This window comes from Mustela lutreola, chromosome 18 (genome assembly GCF_030435805.1).
Source record: "Mustela lutreola isolate mMusLut2 chromosome 18, mMusLut2.pri, whole genome shotgun sequence".
Lineage (NCBI taxonomy): Eukaryota > Metazoa > Chordata > Mammalia > Carnivora > Mustelidae > Mustela > Mustela lutreola.
Window position 1 is genome coordinate 27,628,681 of NC_081307.1, and position 18,681 is coordinate 27,647,361.

General features: G+C 40.7%; 1 protein-coding gene and 1 long non-coding RNA gene across 4 annotated transcripts in view; one reads left to right on the forward strand and one right to left on the reverse strand.

Annotated features, from left to right (window-relative positions):
- CENPU (centromere protein U) overlaps positions 1-18,351 on the forward strand; it is a 34,403-nt gene extending 16,052 nt beyond the window's left edge. For both annotated transcript variants that reach the window (XM_059155935.1, XM_059155934.1), the window contains exons 7-13: positions 1,605-1,668; positions 2,730-2,838; positions 12,681-12,759; positions 12,981-13,028; positions 14,055-14,116; positions 15,957-16,113; positions 18,134-18,351. In XM_059155935.1, coding sequence (XP_059011918.1) covers positions 1,605-1,668; positions 2,730-2,838; positions 12,681-12,759; positions 12,981-13,028; positions 14,055-14,116; positions 15,957-16,113; positions 18,134-18,268 — 654 coding nt within the window. In that variant the 3' untranslated portion in view covers positions 18,269-18,351. The remainder of the gene's footprint in view (positions 1-1,604; positions 1,669-2,729; positions 2,839-12,680; positions 12,760-12,980; positions 13,029-14,054; positions 14,117-15,956; positions 16,114-18,133) is intronic.
- Positions 13,277-15,962, reverse strand: LOC131820365 (uncharacterized). Of its 2 annotated transcripts, XR_009349613.1 has the most exons (3): positions 15,522-15,962; positions 14,156-15,083; positions 13,277-13,781 (listed from the first exon to the last, which is right to left on the reverse strand). It is a non-coding gene; the product is annotated as an uncharacterized LOC131820365 (long non-coding RNA). The 2 variants fall into 2 exon arrangements; XR_009349612.1 differs by having other exon boundaries at positions 14,156-15,962.
- Positions 18,352-18,681: the final 330 nt, after the last annotated feature.

An 18,681-nucleotide genomic window follows, 5' to 3' on the forward strand; every position in this document is an offset into this window, starting at 1 on the left:
ATTTCCATTTAGTTTTGTTTTCTAAATATAGTTTCTCTGCTAAGGTATCCTGGGTTTCTGTAGTCATTTAGACCACCATTTCCTTTTACTTCTTTGGGACATATCTGTGACATCTGCTTCAATGTCTTTGCTCTGGGCTGACTTGGTGTTCATTTCTCTTGAGTATTTTTGTTTTGTTTTGACTGTGGGTCACATTTTTTGTATAACATTATTAATTTAGTACTTTCGGATTGTGTATTGGATACTGTTGACAGGTTGTTGAGACTGAATTCTGTCGTCGTCTTAGGAATGTTGACTTTTTATCTTTATCTTTTGTTAGGGTCAATTTGTGGAAGGCCTAACATATTTTCCAAGCAGCTCAAACTCTCTGCAACTCAACCTCTGCTATAATTGTTGCATGATAAATTACCACAAACTTTGTGACTTAAAACGACACAGTTACGACTCACAATTTCTGTAGGTCACAGGTCCAGGCCACCTTAGCCAGATTCTCCACTCAGGGTCCTACGAGTCTGAAATCAAGGTGCTGGGTAGAACAGAAATCTTATGTGAGACTCCTGGTCCTCACGTCAGATCATTCAGATTGTTGGTAGAATTTAGTTGGTTGCCTTTGCAGACCTGAGGTCCTTGTGTTCTCTCTCTGGTTGAAGCTGGGGGTCACTGTTAGGTCTTGGTCTCATGACCCTAACATGGCAGCTACCATCTAAAAAAGCCAAAGAATCTCTCCAGTCAGCTACAGCGGAGTCTTCTATACGGTGACCTAAGAGGAAGAATGAGCGCCCCATCTTATTCACAGCAGCCACCCACACGCAAGGGGAGGGAGTTCTACAGATCCCTGGGGGGTCATCGCTGAATTCTGTTTACAACCTCCAGGCTCTTTCTAGTGAATCTGGTCTGAGATTGGTTTTAGGGTTTGTTAGGGTGGGTCTAGGGTAGGCCTTACTCAGGGTAGTGTTTCTCAATCCTGTTGAATTACAGTGCTGCCTAAAAAGCCTTTTTAGTTTATTTCTTTAAAATTTTTATTTATTTAAGAGAAAGAGCGCAAGCCAGAGGATAGGGGAGAGGCAGAGGGAGAAGCAGACTCCTCGCTGAGCAGGGAGCCTGAGGCAGGACTGGATCCCAGGACCCCAGGATCATGACCTGAGCCCAAGGCAGACACCTAACCAACTGAGCTACCCAGGTGCCTGCAAGGCAACCGTAGTTAAAAGCCAACTGGAAGTTTTATTTACTTTTTGAGACCATTTAATTTTTCAGTGTCTCTTTGTATTAGATTGTATACATAATAATTTAGAACTGAATGAGGAGGGTTGCTGGGGGGGGGAAGCATGGGAGGGATGGGGTGGCGGGGTGATGGACATTGGGGAGGGTATGTGCTATGGTGAGTGCTGTGAAGTGTGTAAACCTGGACATTCACAGACCTGTACCGGGGCAGGTAATACATTATATGATAATAAAAAAATAATTTAGAACTAAATGAGAGTAACAGCCAGAATTAAGTGATTAAGTGTTTGATAATACTGTTCTCAGAATACTTAAGTTTTAAGAGAAGGAAAACTTTTCTTAAACATCTTTGCAATTTTTTTTTTTTTTTTTTTTTTTTTTAGAAAACTCAGAAAAAGGTGTTTTGTGGCAGAAAGAAGAAATCAAGAAGTGAAGCCAGAGACTCAGGTACAGAATAGTGTTTTATACCTTATCAAGCATTCAAGAATTTTGTTTTAAAAACTTTGTTAAAGTAGTAAATTGTAAGTATATAAAATTGCTACTTTAAAAAGCTAAAAAAAATGTGTATTTATAGTAACTGATTTTTTTCCGACATCTGTCATGAAAATTTTCAACCTACAACAAAGTTTTAAGGACTCTTACAATATGTATTTATAGTGTTAGATTTTACTGTTACACCTGCTTTATCACCTTAATTTTTCATCACAGTGTTGAAACCTTGCTGAACACATAACGTGGTTTCACCCTTCTGAATAAGGTTTTTTTTTTCCACTTGGCATAACTTCTTTGAGATTCATCTGCATTGTTCTGCATTTTTATTGATACAAGTCAAAATTTATTGAAAAATGGGAGGAAAATAAAGCATTTTCTCTCCTTCATTTCTTTTAAAAGATAAGTCATATATGTTTAGAAAATTTGGAAAGTGTAGAAAGGAAGAAAAAATCACCTACAATCCCATCATCCAAAAAGAGCCCCCTTGCTTTCTGGTGTATACTCTTCAATCCTTTTACCTCAACTGCCCACCCCAGATGGGATCTTATCCTTATCATTAAGTATCATACAACCCAATTTTACTCAGTGCTTGACCTTTTGTCCACATTACTAAAACCAGATCAGCGCACTGAGGAATCTCTGTGTGTTCCAGAAGTGATCTATGAGGTAGATTAAAATTACGGAACTGTAATTAACAAAGAAGAGCTCTGTGACCAGTGTGTTGGGTGGCAGCGGACCAAGTAAAGGGGGGACAGGGAGCTCTGAGTCAGCAGTGCGTTAGGCTCTTTTGGCAGAAATGGGAGAACCAAGGAGAGGGCAGTTAGTGACCTCTGGAGAGGCGATTTTTGAGCTTACACTGGCTTAGGGAGAAGTGAGTTGGCTCCTTCCATGTGCCTCTCCAACCGCGGCTCTTTTTGGCAATTTGGTGGGACAGTTTTTGTTGTAGGCTTTCAGAACCCTGGGCCTAGAGCCAAAATATGTTCAGTATGTTAAATGGACTTCTCTTAATATTCCAGATCGTTCCGACTGTGAACCTATTTGGTGTCTGAAAGGAAAGAAAGCCAGTGACATCTCAGAGTTAGATGTCGTTTTGTCTGCCTTTGAGAAGACCATCCTGGAGTATGAGTAAGTCTTCCAATGTGATATACGTGCCCAGTGAACGTTCCTTGAAGAATCACTTTGCTCATCCCATGGCTTCTGATGTGTTTTCATCCCCTAGTTGATGAATTTTTACATTTCCATTATAATTTTTTCTTTAATCCTGAGAATTATTTAGTAGTATGTTTTGGTATGTCCAAATATGTGACTTCTTAATTTATATTTTTATATTAACCTTGTGTCTTAAAACATATCATGATCAAATTTGAGAGACTGGTGATATTTTTTTGTAATTTTGAGGCTTGCTTTATGGCTTAGCACATAATCTATGGGGAATCTAATTATTGGATCTGTGTTGAATCAGTATTGTTTTTCCTGATTCTTTTATCAGTTTATGCTATATATATTTAGAGACTATTCTGTTAGGACATCACATTTAATTGCTCTGTCTTGTAGTCTGAACATTTTATCCTTCTGTAGTACCCTCTCCATTCCTAAAAGTGTTGGGGTCTTAAAATCTGTTTTATCTGATACCAGTATCGTGTCACCAGGTTTCTTTTGCTAAGATTTGCTAGAACTTATATTCTTTTTACTTCCTTTTATTTCCAGCCTTTGTCTGACCTTAAAATAATTTTTATAAGAAATAGTAAAGTTCAGGGGTACCTGGGTGGCTCAGTCAGTTAAGCGTCTGCTTTTGGCTCAGGTCCTGATCTCAGGGTCCTGGGGTCCAGCCCTGCATTGGGCTCCCTGCAGTGGGGAGCCACTTCTTCTCTCCCTCTGCCCCTTTCCCACTGCTCCTGCTCTCTTTCACACATGCACTTGCGTGTACTCTCTCTCAAATAAATAAAATCTTTAAAAAAAACAGTAAAGTTGAAATCCAATGTGTCCATCTTTCTTGACTTCAGTCCATTTACATACAATTACCAATATATTTGGAAGAATGTGTTGATGTGTTGTTTTTACTTTAGTTTTTTTGGTTCTCCTTTGATGTTTTTAGTTATAACTTTAAAAAAAAAAATAGAATCTATAACTCTCCACTAGTAACATTAGAACTCTGGCAAGCTCTCTTAACTCTTGGTCACCTCTCCCATTCCCCTGCCCCAGAGATTTTTAATTCTGGGGTAAGATACATTGTTTTCTCTTCTCTATTTTTATGACCGCAGCAAACTTATTAAGGCATTTATTTGCTCACCTTTATTTCATACATTTCTTATGACAACCTTTGGTAATGTCTCTTTTCTTATTTAAGTGTTTATCCCAACATTTTTGAGTGTGGCTCTTTGTGCTGTAAAAATGTCTAAATCCTTTGGATTATTTTAGTCATGACATTGAATTTGAAGGACAGTTTAGCTCAATATAGTATTCTAGGTTCCAAATCATTTCCTTAAATACTTTCGAGTCACTGTTCCTTTGTCTTCTTTTGCATCTAGTGTTGATTTGGAAAATTTGGTGTCTGTCAGTCTTGTTTATATGTAATCTGCTATTTTTCTCTAAGCTTTTAGAATCTTTTATGTGTGATATTCTTTAATTTCACTCTGTTGGGTCTCACTTTTCCAGTCGAAGGTGGTTCTTTTTTACTCCAAAATTAAAAATATTTTTGTTCTCTCTAATGCTATATCCTTGTCCTCTGCTTTTTCTAGATTTCCTCAGTCTAGAAACAAGAATTTTGCTAACTTGCTATTTCTCTGGTATTTCCAAAATGCCATTTATCGCATCTACCCAGTCCTGTAATGTAGCCTTAGGACTTTCTGTCTAACATTTCTATTTGGTTCCCTTTATGTCATGTTATATGTTGCTACTGTCCTCCATAGAATATTTATTAGGCTAATTTCAAAATACTGTGTTACCTATTTTGAAATACCTCCTGCTCTTAGAATTTCTGATCTAATAATTTGTTTTCTCTTTAATATAGTTGTGTTCCTCTGTTGTTCCTCTAGCCGGTGAGCTTAGGTACCTCAGTCTGTCAGCTTTTCTGTCACACAGACAGTGTATATAAGGGAAGACCAAGCTGTGATTCCTGTCCATTCCCAGGAGTGCCAGGGAGGGGGCTGGCTAAGGCCTAGGGAGGAAAGCCTCACTTACCCCACCTGGTAACCTGTCCGGTCCGGGCTTACACTTGGCCCTCCGGCTCCAGTAGTGTTAGGAGCTGCTACAATCCTTAGATTATCATTCTCCAGCCCTGGGGGTTTGGCAGGGGAACGGGGAGGAGACAACCGGCCCCAGGTAGTCTCCACGTTGCTTTCCAGGCCCCGTAGTCGCAGCCCAGGTTTGACTCTCGAAGGCACAGGGATAGAGACAGACATTGGCTGCGGCTCTTCGGTGCAGCTTGTGAGAATCATGCTTTGGAAGAAGCGGAGGCCAACCTCGACATCTCCCTTCTGGTGCTGGGCCACAGCCCCTGTCCCTCTCACCGGTTCGCCCATTCTAAATACCTCCTCCTCTCACAGCGTTTTTCACAGCTTCCCCCATTTTGAGGGAGTTTTCCCTCTTTGGTTCTTCTGGGGTTGATCTTGGGGAAAGGAGCCAGCCTCTCATGCTAACTTAGCATCTTTGTGGGAATTGTCTGTTTTATTCTTCCGTAGTGTATGTTCTCTTTGGTACTGTACGCTCTAAAGCCAGTGTGCAGTTACAGTTGGTACAGGTCTCTGACTATAGACCAGCTCTTGACTGTGTCACTCTTCCCACTCATAAATCTCTTCAAAGGAAGAAAAGACTTAAAGATTTCTGATATTTTAACAAAATGGCAATATCTTACCTTTTAGCATAGTGTTCTTGATGTAAGAAATGATTTAGAAGAGTTGTAGTTTTTTTGTTAGCCCCCCTTTTTTTTTTTTTTTTAAATAGGCTCCATGCCCAGTGTGGGACTTGAACTCATGACCCTGAGATCAAGAGTCGCATACACTAGCGACTAAGCCAGCCAGGCACTTGATGGACTTTTTTTTTTTACTTGAGTAACATATAATGTATAATTTGTTTCAGGGGTACAGGTCCGTGATTCGTCAGTCTTATACACATACCCTTGTGTTTTTGTCATACCGCATGATTCTGGTAGAATCACTGGTCTTGTTTTATTTTCTTAACCTAAAGTATTCTCAACCACATGAAAAGTTTTATTCAAAATCAAGTTAAATATTTGAGGGTGTACTGTTTTTAATACCCTATATCTGGAACTCACACCTGAATAATTCGCTAAGTTTACAGATTGTAAGCAATTTACCAAAGTATATATAATTAGGGAAATAGGCCATGAAGTGCAGACATGACAAACATAGGCTATTTTATAACTGATTCAATTAGTTATTGTAGGGAAGTGACCAGATTTTTAAGGTACTAGAATTTGAAAAAGTTGGGTCCGGCTATTGTATGTAGACCACCACCATTTCAGTTGGTATAGTCTACTAAATTTATTATCATTGTAAGCCATATACAGAAAGATCTCACCAGTTTTCCTAATTTTTTATATGTTTTTAACATCTTAAAGTCATGATTTCATATTTATATTAGAAATACCTTTTTTAAAGGTAGAGCTGATGAACTTTTTAATTGTGAATTTTTACTTTTAAAAATTTTATTTAGGGGCGCCTGGGTGGCTCAGTGGGTTAAGCCGCTGCCTTCGGCTCAGGTCATGATCTCAGGGTCCTGGGATCGAGTCCCGTATCGGGCTCTCTGCTCAGCGGGGAGCCTGCTTCCTCCTCTCTCTATCTCTCTGCCTACTTGTGATCTCTCTCTGTCAAATAAATAAAATCTTAAAAAAAAAATTTTATTTAAATGTGCATTTATGTACATAAAATTTACCATCTTAACCGTTTTTAAGTATACAATTCAGTGTATTGTATTCAGTACTACTATTAGTAGTAGTTCAGTAGTATTCAGTACTACTATTCAGTAGTGTTAAGTACTTGGTTTGCTTTCTCAAGATTGTTTTGACTATTTGGTGTCCTTTCAGATTCCATATGAAGTTTAGGATTTTTATTTTCTGTTTCTGCAAAAAAGCCATTGGAAATTTAGTAGTTACTGTATTGAATCTATGGATTGCTTTGGGTAGTATGAACATTTTAATAGTATTAGGGCTTCCAGTCCATGAACATGGGATGTTTTTCCTTTTATTTGTATCCCCAATTTCTTTCAACAATGTTTTTATAGTTTTCGGTGTATAAATATTTTACCTCCTTGGTTAAATTTATTTCTAAGTATTTTGTTCTTTTTTTTTTTTTTTTAAAGATTTTATTTATTTATTTGACAGAGATCACAAGTAGGCAGAGAGGCAGGCAGAGAGAGAGAGGGGAGGAAGCAGGCTCCCCGCTGAGCAGAGAGCCCGATGAGGGACTCGATCCCAGGACCCTGAGATCATGACCTGAGCCGAAGGCAGCGGCTTAACCCACTGAGCCACCCAGGCGCCCAGTATTTTGTTCTTTTTGATGCTATTGTAAGTGGGATTGTTTTCCTAATTACCTTTTTGGACTATTCATTGTTAGTATATAGAAATGCAACTGTTTTCTGTATGTTCATTTTTGTATCCTGCAATCTTGCTGAATTTGTTTATTCTAACAGTTTCTGTTTGTGTATGGGATCTTCAGGATTTTCTACATATAAAATCATGTCCTCTGTGACAGAGGTAATGTTACTTCTTTTCCAGTTGGATACCATTTGGTTCTTTTTCTTACTTAATTGCTTTGGCTAATATTCCCAGTACTGTGTTGAATAGTAATGGCAAGTGAGGCATCCCCAATTTGTTCCTGGTCTGAGAGCAATAGCTTTTAACTTTCACCACTGAGTATGATGTTAGCTATAGCCTTTTCATGTATGGCTTTTATATTGATGTAATTTCCTTCTATTCATAGTTTGTTGAGAGTTTTTATTATGAAAGGGTGTTGGATTTTGTCGGGTGTTTTTCCTCTATCAGTTGAGATGCTCATATGGCTTTTGTCCTTCTGTTCTGTTATTGTGTGTTGCATTGATTGTATTTCTTATGTTGAACTATCCTTGCATTCCAAAAATCCACTTCATGATGTATAATCATTTAAATGTGTTGTTGAATTCCCTTTATAAGTATTTTGTTGGGGAGTCTTGCATTAATAAGGATATTGGTCTTTCATTTTTTCTTTTAGTATCTTTGTCTGATTTTGGTGTCAGGGTAATGCCAGGCTCATAAAATAAGTTTGGAAGTGTTTCCTTCCCCCACTTAAATTTCTTGTAAGAGTTTGAGAGGGATTGTTAATTCTTTTTCAAATATGTGGTAGAATTCTCTAGTGAAGCCACCTGGTTTGGGGGTCTTAGATAGGAGGTTTTTGATTAGTGAGCCAGTCTCCTTTACCAGCCATGTTTGAACATATTTTTTATTTCTTCCTGATTCAATCTTAGCAGGTTTTATGTTCTTAGAATTTCTGCATTTCTTCAAGGTTACCCAGTTTGTGGGCTTTTTACGTCTGTGGCATCAGTTGTAATGCCTGCTCTTTCATTTTCTGAGTCTTTTTTTTCTTAGTTTAAGGATTGGTCCGTTCTGTTAATCTCTTCAAAAAACTATTAGGTAAATTATTTTTCCTGTTTTTCACTATATTTATTTCTGCTCTAATTTTTACTGTTCTTCATTATGCTAGTGCTAACTTTGATCTTTTTCTAGTTTCTTGAGGTGTAAAGTTAGGTTGTTGATTTGAAGTATTTCTTCTTTTTAATGTACGTGTTTATTGGTATTAGCTTCTTAGTACTGCTTTTGCTGCATCCCATAAGTGTTGGTAATTGTTTTTGTTCTCATTTGTTCCAAGATATTTTCTGATTTCCCTTGTTATTATTTGAACAATTGGTAGTTCAAGAATGTATTGTTTAATTTCCACATATTTGTGAGTTTTCTGGGTTTCCTTTTGCTGTTGATTTCTAGTTTTGTTCCACTGTGGTCCCATAAGACACTCAGTATGATTTCAGTTGAATTAAATTGGTTAAGACGTATTTTGTCACCTAACATGTGATCTGTCTTGGAGAATGTTCTGTGTGCTTGTCAGAAGAATGTGGATTCTGTTACTGGATGGAATGTTCTATGTAGGGGATTTAGATCCATTTGGTTTATAGTTTTGTTCAAATCTCCTTTTTCTTTATCTTCCTGTTTTATCTTCTGTCTGGTTGATGTATTGTTCAAAGTGAAGTATTGAAATAACGTACTATTCCTGTGTTACTACCTGTTTCCCCCTTCAGTTCTGTTAATTCAGAATTGTTGAATTGCTCCAGTGTTGGGTGCACATGTAGCTTTTATATTTTCCTGGTGAACTGACCCTTTATTCATTACATAATTTTCTTCTTTTGTGACTATTTTTGACTTTGTCTGTTTTGTCCAATGTAAGTATGGTCACCACTGCTGTCTTTTGGTTACCATTTGATGGAGTATTTTTGCCTTTAGCCTATATATTTCCTTACCTAACTAAAAAGTGAGTCTCTTGTAGACAGCATGCAGGATCTTTTTTTTTTTTCTTTTTAAAATCTAGTCAGCCACTTGATTTCTTTTGATTGGGGAATTCCTGATAATGACAGACTTACTACTGAATTCTTTTGTTTTCTCTAAGTTTTATAGTTGTTTAGTTCTTTTCTTCTCTCCTCACCTTCCTTTGTGTTTCATTGATTTTTTTTTTTTTTTTTTTTGTAATGATATGTCTTGATTCACTGTTCTTTTGTGTTTCTGTAGATTTTGTGTGTAAATGTGTGTGCATACATTGGGGGTGACATAAATGATATAAATGATTTTAATAGCAGTCTGCTTCAAAATGATAACTTAACCTCAGTCACCTACAAAAGTTCTTTATGTCTCCCTCCTTCACTCTATGGGGATAAATAACACTTTGTTATTGATAGCACAGATTTCACCTTTTTGGTTTTTTACCATTAGACACAGTTTCATAGTTTTTTATGCTTTTATCTTTTAAATTCTATATCAGTATTAAAAGTGATCTGTGCATTACTATCACAATTTTATGGGGTCTATATCCATCTGTATATTTACCTTTACCAGAGACCTTTATATTTTCATATACTTTTGTGTTATTGTCTGTTGTCCTTTTTTTTCAACTCGAAGAACTTCCTTTAGTAATTCTTAAAAGGCAGGTCTAGTGATGATGAACCCAGCCTTTGCTTATCTGGCAAAGTCTTTATTTCTCCTTGATTTCTGTAGGATAATTCTGCCAGGTATAGTATTCTTAGATGGCACTTTTTTCTTTCCGTGCTTTGTACACGCCATCCCATCCTCTGCTGAGAAATCCACCGACAGTGTTATGGGGGTTCCTTTGTACATGACAGTTTGCTTTTCTCTTGCTACCTTCAGGATTCTATTTTTGCCTTTGAATTTTGACAGTTTGAATATCATGTGTGTCAGTGTGGGCCTCTTTGGGTTCCTCTTAGCTGAGGTCTTTTGAGCTTTCTGAATTTGGGTGTCCATTTCCATCCTCAGATTTGGGAATTTTGGAGCATTTCTTCAAACATGTTCTCTGCTCCTTTCTGTTCCTCCTTTTCAGGGTTACTTGTAACACACATAATGGTGTATTGAATGGTTCCCGTAAATCTCAAAAGTTCTCCACTTCATTCTTCTTTTTGTTCTTCCACCTTGATAGTTTCAAATGACTTGGTAATTTTCAAATGCCATTTCTTTCCTCTGCTTGATCAAATCTACTGTGAACCCATCTCGTGACTTTTTCAATTGTCATTGTATTATTCAGCTCCAGAATTTGATTCTTTTTATAAGTTTTCTTTGTTGACATTCTCATTTTGTTTATGCACCATTTTCCTGATGTATTTTATTCATGTGTTTTCTTATAGCACATTGAGCTTCATTAAGATTACTATTTTTGAGTTATGAATTTGCTTATGAATGTTATGTATTTGTTATGAATTTGCTAATTTCCATTTCTTTATTTAAAGTCTATTTCTCAGGATTTTCCCCCCACTTGATTGGGTTATGTTTTGTTTCTTTTCGTGCCTTGTTATTTTTTGCAGTGTTTTGTACATATAAAAAGCAGCCACCCCTCCCGGTCTTTACGTACTGGATTTGTACAGGGGAAGGCCTTTGCCAGTCAGCCTGGGTGATCCCTTAATCCTTTCTGGGGGTGTATCTTCTTTGGGCTTGGGCATGCAATTTTCCAACTAGAGAGGTTTTGCTTCTTTTTTAGGGATTTGTAATCTCTGAAGACTAGAGCTCCCTCTGGTGTCTCTCGGTGGTACTGTAGGTTCTGTCGTGCTGCAACAAGGTGCTGAGCTCCTTTGTGGTTTCTCCGACCAGAGGCATCCAAAATATTTCAGTTATCACCACTGCTCTACTTCAGGTGACACAGAAACCATTCCAAATGTTGGATAACCTTCTTCTCTTCTCTTTCCCTGCCAAGGGAGAAGGTATGAGCTGGGCCATTTGTCCTGCTATCCTGTGAGTGGCATTGCTGCTTCTCTTACTACAGTAGCCGCTGAGCTCTCTTCTCCACGGCAGCCAGGCATTCCCAAGTATGCTGCTTCTGTTAGCCTCTGGGATTGGGAATGATGGAAGGGAGGCTCTTGGGCAGCCTCCGAAAAGCCAGAACCTTAGACCTACGTTCCATTCTTTTCTTTACCACGCACGGAGCTTCTCGATCGAACCAAGCTGTGCTGGCTTGGAAGGTGGGCTGTCCAAGTTGATATGAAGCCACCTTTCTTACCTGTTTCAGTAGGATTGTTCCTGACTTTGAACTTGCCTGCAACTTCATTGGTTTCTCATAAGGTCTTTTGGGCTATATATAGTTGTTAAATTGGTATCCCTATGTGGGGAATCTGGCCTGGGGCTTTCTATTCCACTATCTTGCTGATGTCACTAGAAACACACTTCTAACACTTTTTTAATGAGACCTTTTACAAAGATCTGTATTTGAAAGTACAGGCCTTCTCTTGTGTCACGCTTTGCTTAGCCCCCTTCTCCTGAGTATCTTTTCCTTCTCATGGATCTCCCCCAAGAGAGAAACCATTTTCTAATCACCTGTCATTTATACAGAATATTTGTTACTTTCGATTCAAAGGATCCTTTCTAGTACCCTACGGGGCTGAGGCAGAGTAGGGGGTTCACGGCTGTCCTGGAAGATGGCTGCCACTGCTGCACACCGGGGATGTGTCATGCAGCTGTGAGCACACCAGACTGGGAGCCTTGGGCCCTCCTCTGAGGACGGGGACCAGAACCAGTTTGTTAGGGTGAGCTCTGCACGGTTTTGAAGAACTGTACGTTCAGCTGTGTCAGTGCCGCTGACTTCTCCCTACTTACTTCTTGGGCAGTCCAGATGTGTCACACAATTATTCCTCCAGTTGTTGGCAGTCAGGGAGGGGCTGAAGTCTCCCGCTCATTGGATCCAGTGCAGGAAAGGACGGGGACTGGCTGTACACCTTTCTGCGTCACTTGCCTTCACCTGTGGACATAGCCAGTATCAGGGAGTGAAGCTAACCACATACTCCAAGGCTTAGGGAAAAAGATTTCCCGTTCCTTCTCTTCTGTTGAGGCTGTTTGTAGTGTTTTGGGTTTTTTTAAGATTTTATTTATTTGAAAGAAACAGCATGAGCTGGGAAGGTGGGGGTGTAGAAGGGGCATTGGGAGTGGTATACTCTATGCTGAGCAGGGAACCCACCACTGGGCTCGATCCAAAGACCTCAGGATCATGACCTGAGCCTAAGGCAAACACTTAACCGACTTAGCCACCCAGGCACACCTTTAGTTTTTTTTTTTTTTTTTTTTAAGCCTGAGAAATGTCTCTAGCCATCCCATTTTAGATCTTCAAAATGGAGTACGTCTAATTGTGGTTTGTTGATGTGCTAAGAAAATGAAACACACCTTTCAAAGTCCTTTATATAATACCTAGTCTGATCTTTTTTTTCCCCTGCTATAGACAAAAAGTAGAATCTAAAATTTTTAAGGAAGCCATCAGAAGATTTCATTCTAATATGAAAGAAGAACTCATCAAAACGGTAAGTTCGTTGACATCAATTTGTCGGTCTCCGTGTGTATGCTCATCCTGCGGCAGCGGACGGTTGTCCTAGAAAAGATCTCATGTGCTGGTGACGTGGTAAAGAGCTCATTAGAACTGTTCCTGTTTCACAGGTTGTTTTTAAACTAAATGCAATAGATCTTAAGTTAATAAACATTTTAATTTTGGAAAATGCACACAAATACTTTTTCTTTTGTGCAGCTTAAAGAAGTCCAGATGTCAAAAACTCTGAAAAGGAAGAACACGAAGGTAAGTCACGTGCGTGTGATTAGCTGCAGACAGTCACGTGGGCCACTGAGCCATGCAGCGCTAAGTAACGCCCTTGACTCTGGCTTTCAGGACCTTTGCTTTGTGGAAGTTTTTGTTTTTTTTTTAAGTCAGGATTTTATCTGGTTGGTCTTGCGGTTGTGTACTATTAATACCAATGCACGCGAAGGGATGGGGATCCCAGCCAGCCTAAGGCAGCCTTCAAGGCCCAAATAACGACTTCCATGGTATTAACTGTTACTAATTATTAAGTAATACATATTTATTGCTTTTGTGGCTGTCAGAGAATAAAACCTTTTAGCATAAAGAACTGTTCCAGTCTCAAGTCAAGGGACAGCCTGGGAAGAATTCTGTGGTAAGGGTTCAGCGACCTCATTTCTTGTCCTGGTTCTTCTACTTCAGTGTTGTCCCACCTTCTTAGAAACTCTACCACGAGGATATTGAGGAGAAACAAGTCAGGGAGCCCCGGGCCTTACTTGCCCATCGGTGTGTGTGTGTGACCAGATGACCTCTGAGCTCCACGCTTCCATGAATCCAGGATTGGAAGAGTGGCTCCCCCTTCACATTTATAATAGAAATGGAGTTGAAGCGCATATATTTTTGTTTCCACGATTTATAGACCTTTGCTGGGTTTTTCTCCTTCCGTTTCATTGTCCTGCTGGTCAGCTCTGCATTCCTTGCAAGGGAACAGTCCGAGTGTCCAGTGTCCCTAAAAGGGACGGCTGAAATAATAATCTGTAATATATAAATAATCTCTTTAAAACACAGATTGGATTAGGGCAGTCTCCTGCATCAGCATTTTCCTGGTGTACCTACATAAAATCCCAGCTCCTTACTGGATGGCTCGTGGGGTCTGAAAGGTCTGGCCCCTGCTTCCCCTTTAGAGTTGTCTTGGAGTAAATGCCCCTGCGGTCTCTTTCCCCCTCCATCTCTAACACCTGGTACAGGGTCACTAGCAGTGCTGGAATATTTAGGGAGTCATTTTAACAAATTGTTGTCTTGCTTTAGATTATTTCAGATATTGAAAAGAAAAGGCAGCGTTTGCTTGAACTCCAGGATGAACTGCTTCGGTAAGATAATGTCTTATCTAAGCTCCTCTAAGAACTTACCTGAAGGGATGTGATTACAGTACAGTGGGGGTGGGGGGCCCCCACCACTGAGGTCTGTATTGTCCTGTGATCCCAGGTGTTCTTGGTGTCTGGAAGCTCAGTGAAGGTGGTCGTGCTTCGGAGCTGGAGCTTTTGGCAAAAGAGTCGTGCTGCGGAGCTGGAGCTTTTGGATCTGTCTGCGGTCAGATCTGACCCCAGCCCATGAGGCAGACCATGTAGAGATTTAGTGTGCAGACTCTGGGACTGGATACCTGGGTTCAAACCCAGGTTCAGCTACTTACTGGCTGTGCCCCCTTGGGTCAGGCTGCTGACCCTTCCAGGGCTAGTTCCTCTTCAGTAAAGGAGCACGATACCCGCCCCTCCCAGGGCGCTGGGAGGGCGAAATGACTAAACATGCAGAGTGCTTCGCGGTGACGCCAGTCAGCTGGTGCCGTGTGTGTTACCGGTTCTTGTTACTGTGATCGCTGGCGTGGTGCTTGTGTGATGTGAACAGGCCCCCGTGTGCGGGGTCTAGGACCCTGGGACCCCGCGGTGGGGTCGCCTGCACGCAGGGCTCAGGAGGCCTTCCGTGCGGCCAGGACAACTGGCTGAATGGGTCCTAGAGCAGCAGAAGGAGCAGCAGTCAGGTCCACTCTGTGCTCCGAAGAGTGTTGCAAAACAGGGCGAGAAAGTGGCACGATCAGAAAAGAACACCTGTAATTCCATTGCTGAGTCTGAGACAGGAATGCCAGAGAGGTTTGGGAGAGGGTCCAGCGTGTTGGCTCCCCTGTCCCGCCTGGGCCGGTGCCGGACTGGGGAAAAGTTTCCAGGGGCTCAGGCCCAAAGGAAACCACATTTGAACAAGCTTCCTTGGTGCGCTGGGCACTGACCTGCAGGCTTCAGATATTTGCTTGTTAACCCATCTCCCAGGATTATGGGGATATGATGTCTGTTTAATAAGAAAAAGACATTTTAGTTAAAGACCAGCCTCTTGGTTCCTTTTTTAGATATACTTTTCAATGTCTAGAATTATATCTTGAAAAGGCCTAGAAAGAAAAACGCAGTGTCTGGTTATTCTGAATTGACAGGTGGAAAGGCTCAGTCCCGCCTGAGGAAGTGGGGGGCCAGGATCTCATGTCGCAGACTGAGTGCCAGCCCTGTGCCCCTGACCACAGCCCTTGTCTTTCCATAATGCTGCATTTGTCAACAGACACAACTGTTAAAAGGACTCTTCTAAAAATTGTATTAGAGGACAGCTGCTTTTTGTCTTTAAGAGAATAAAAAATTGGTAGCCTGTCCCTTTTTTTGTCCATAAAATTCAAGCCATCCCTTTTTATTTTATAGGTAAGAAACTAAGACAGAGAGAAAGTAGTTGAAAGTAGTTTACCTGTGCATTTTTCATCCAGGCACTCGGATAATTTTTCCACGGGTTGTACTTGACCTTGGCAGATGGGCAGAGGGAAGGCCTTTGGTCTGCGCTTTCACTGTTGCCCTGTAGCATGAGAGCCCCTGGCCGAGGCCAGGAGTAAACCACAGCTCCCTCAAAGGGACCGGAGGGGCTGTGGGATGTACAAGGCATCTTCTTCTGTGGGTTTCATTTCCAATTCCTCACTGTGCATCGTATTTCAGGGTTTTGTCTATATTTTAAATTGAAACCTAGACCCTGTCACACACAATTTCAGAACTGAAGATTCTTTAAAGACCTAGTCCCCCACCCCTGCGTGGTCCTGCCTCAGTGGACCTGGCCCTCAGCCTCCTACCCCCTTGGCTGATCCACTTGGCCGCGGGCGCTCATTTGGGGGAAACGGTCTCGTTGTCGCAGGTTAGAGCCACAGCGGAAACAACTACAAGTCAGATATGACGAACTTAAGGAGAGAAAATCTTCCCTGAGGAATGCGGCGTGTTTCTTATCTAACCTAAGACAGCTTCATCAAGATTACTCAGATATTCGAGAAAAAGAACCTCATGTAAAAGAAACGGTAACTTCAATTTTTATTTTTCACTGTGATTCAGAAGATCAGGGCACCAGCACAGTGGAATACTTCGGCAGGAGCTTGGGGGAGAGGGAAATGGGGGTGCATTATAGTCCCCCAAACAGCATCCCTGTGATCATCACCTCTTTGGCTACGTCAGGCTAGAGGAATAGAGAACAATCTAGAAATGCTGATTTCATCAAAGAGAAATGGCTGCACATAAGCCATCATCCCCCATGCATGGTAGGTCTAATTTTAGAAGTCGGGAAACATGAGAGGGACCTAGAGTAGGGAAAGGCGTATGTTATTTTTATAAAACTTGTTGCTTCTGGATTTTTGCTGCAGATGTTGCTGCTGTTACAAGGACCAGCTCAGATCAATAGAAATTTAAATTACAGGGAAAAAAATCCAAATATAATTTTATATAAAATGTAAATACATATCTTATGATCATACTTGTGTTCTTCACTTCCAAGTTCAATTTTAAGTTTTTACACTGATTTAAAAGCCTTCAGTTTGTATATTAGATCTGAAAGTAAAATGCTTTTAATGTTTTCTGTGACAGTACCCACTAGTCTACAGTTTGCTTGAGTTGGGGATTTGGATACTCACTTGGAGATGATCATAGTGCTGCTTGAATTTGAACATAACTTTGGTGGAAACAGAGACGTGAGGACTTGACTTTGTTCAGAATACCCTAGTCTTTCTAACGTGTCCTTCGCGTGCCCGTAGGCCTTCTGTGCTCACTTGTAGTGTCTCTTTTCCTTTGTGGAAAGAAGGTATTTGGGTATCTGTCTGCTTTCCTAAACTAGACCTCTAACCCCAAATGTCAGTCCTACCCCTCACACCTCCCTGAGAGCGCATGTCCCATGGCAGCTTGAATACATTAGACTCTCAAATATCTGTTTGAAATTCATGGTACTAGGGTAGGGTATAGTATAGAAGAATTAATTATGTGGATGGAAGTCACAGTTGCACAGCTTTTCCATGCAAAGCTGTTCTTTTCATGACTAAAGAAAACACCTTGAAAAAATGAAATTAAACAGTTAATCTAAGTATGAGCAAATTCTGTAGGGGGAATGTAGTCCATCATCCCCGGATCTAGTTTATGACATGAAGCTTGGCTTTGTTATTTCAAAATCATGAGTTGGGTTTTGATTTCTATTTTATGTTGGGTTTGTATTCTAATTTTGTCTTTAGTCTTCCCCATACATTTTTCCTCGTGAACTTAGATGGGCCTGGTTTTCGTCTTCCATTAGTTCTTCTGGTAAAAGTTAATCTGCCTTACAGTTTTCTGGGTTTAAAAGAGGCATGAGGTCGGCAGACTTGCCCAAACCAAGTCTCGATCTGTATGAGGAATGATTTTGTTTTAAATAATTTAAATGCCACAGTTCTTGGAACCAACTGGTCGTCTGGGAGGAGATCAGCCTCAGCTTTCTAGAGCAGTTTCCTTGTAACCTTTTTTTTTTTCAAGATTTTATTTCTTTATTTGACAGACAGAGATCTCAAGTGGGCAGAGAGGCAGGCAGAGAGAGAGGAGGAAGCAGGCTCCCTGCTGAGCAGAGAGCCCGATGCGGGACTTGATCCCAGGACCCTGAGATCATGACCTGAGCCGAAGGCAGCGGCCTAACCCACTGAGCCACCCACGCGCCCCTCCTTATAACCTTTTTAATTGTGCCCTAAGGAAAAGGGTTAAACCAATTTTTAAAAATGATCCTAATTTAAAAAATGAAAGTTTAGGGGCACCTGGGTGGCTCAGTGGGTTAAGCCTCTGCTTTCGGCTCAGGTCATGATCTCAGGGTCCTAGGATCAAGCCCCGCATCGGGCTCTCTGCTCAGCGGGGAGCCTGCTTCCCCCTCTCTCTCTCTCTGCCTACCTGTGATCTTTCTCTCTATCAAATAAATAAAAATCTTTTAAAAAAAAATGAAAGTTTATGAAAAGCTCCATTTAGCAGTGAGCTGTATAACAGATATGGTTAAAGAAGTTTTTTAGGCATGTTAATCAAAATACGATTTTCCTTCAACAGTATGATTCATCCAGCCTTCCAGCTCTGTTAGTCAAAGCGAGAACCCTTCTGGGAGCTGAAAACCACCTACAAAATATCAACCATCAATTAGAGAAGCTCCTTGACCAGAAAGGTGACCAATCTACTGAAATGTGACTCTGTAAAGACTAGTCCCCTGCGCTTGCCTGTTCCCTTCTGATATTATACTTTTGTAAATAAAAATTCTTTGAGAAGTGAAATTTGTCTACTTGTTCAGGCTGGCGTTTCACCAGAATTTAGTATTACTTTGTTCATAGTTATTTGGTTTGAATGACCATGTTAGGTGGCAAGTTTGAGTGTATAAGTGGTTTTAGAGGCCAGATTCCAGACACCAGCCAATCAGACTCTGACCTAGAGGAGCTCTAACCGGAAGTGGCAGAGGGAGGAGTTCCAAGACGGGACAGAAGGACCCCGAACTCACCGCATCTCCAGACACCCATGGAGCAGTTCCTCCTGAAGAACACCGAGGCCTGACAAACCGCTGCTCACTGATGCTAGGAGCCCAACCCGGCCCCAAGGAGAGAGAGAGG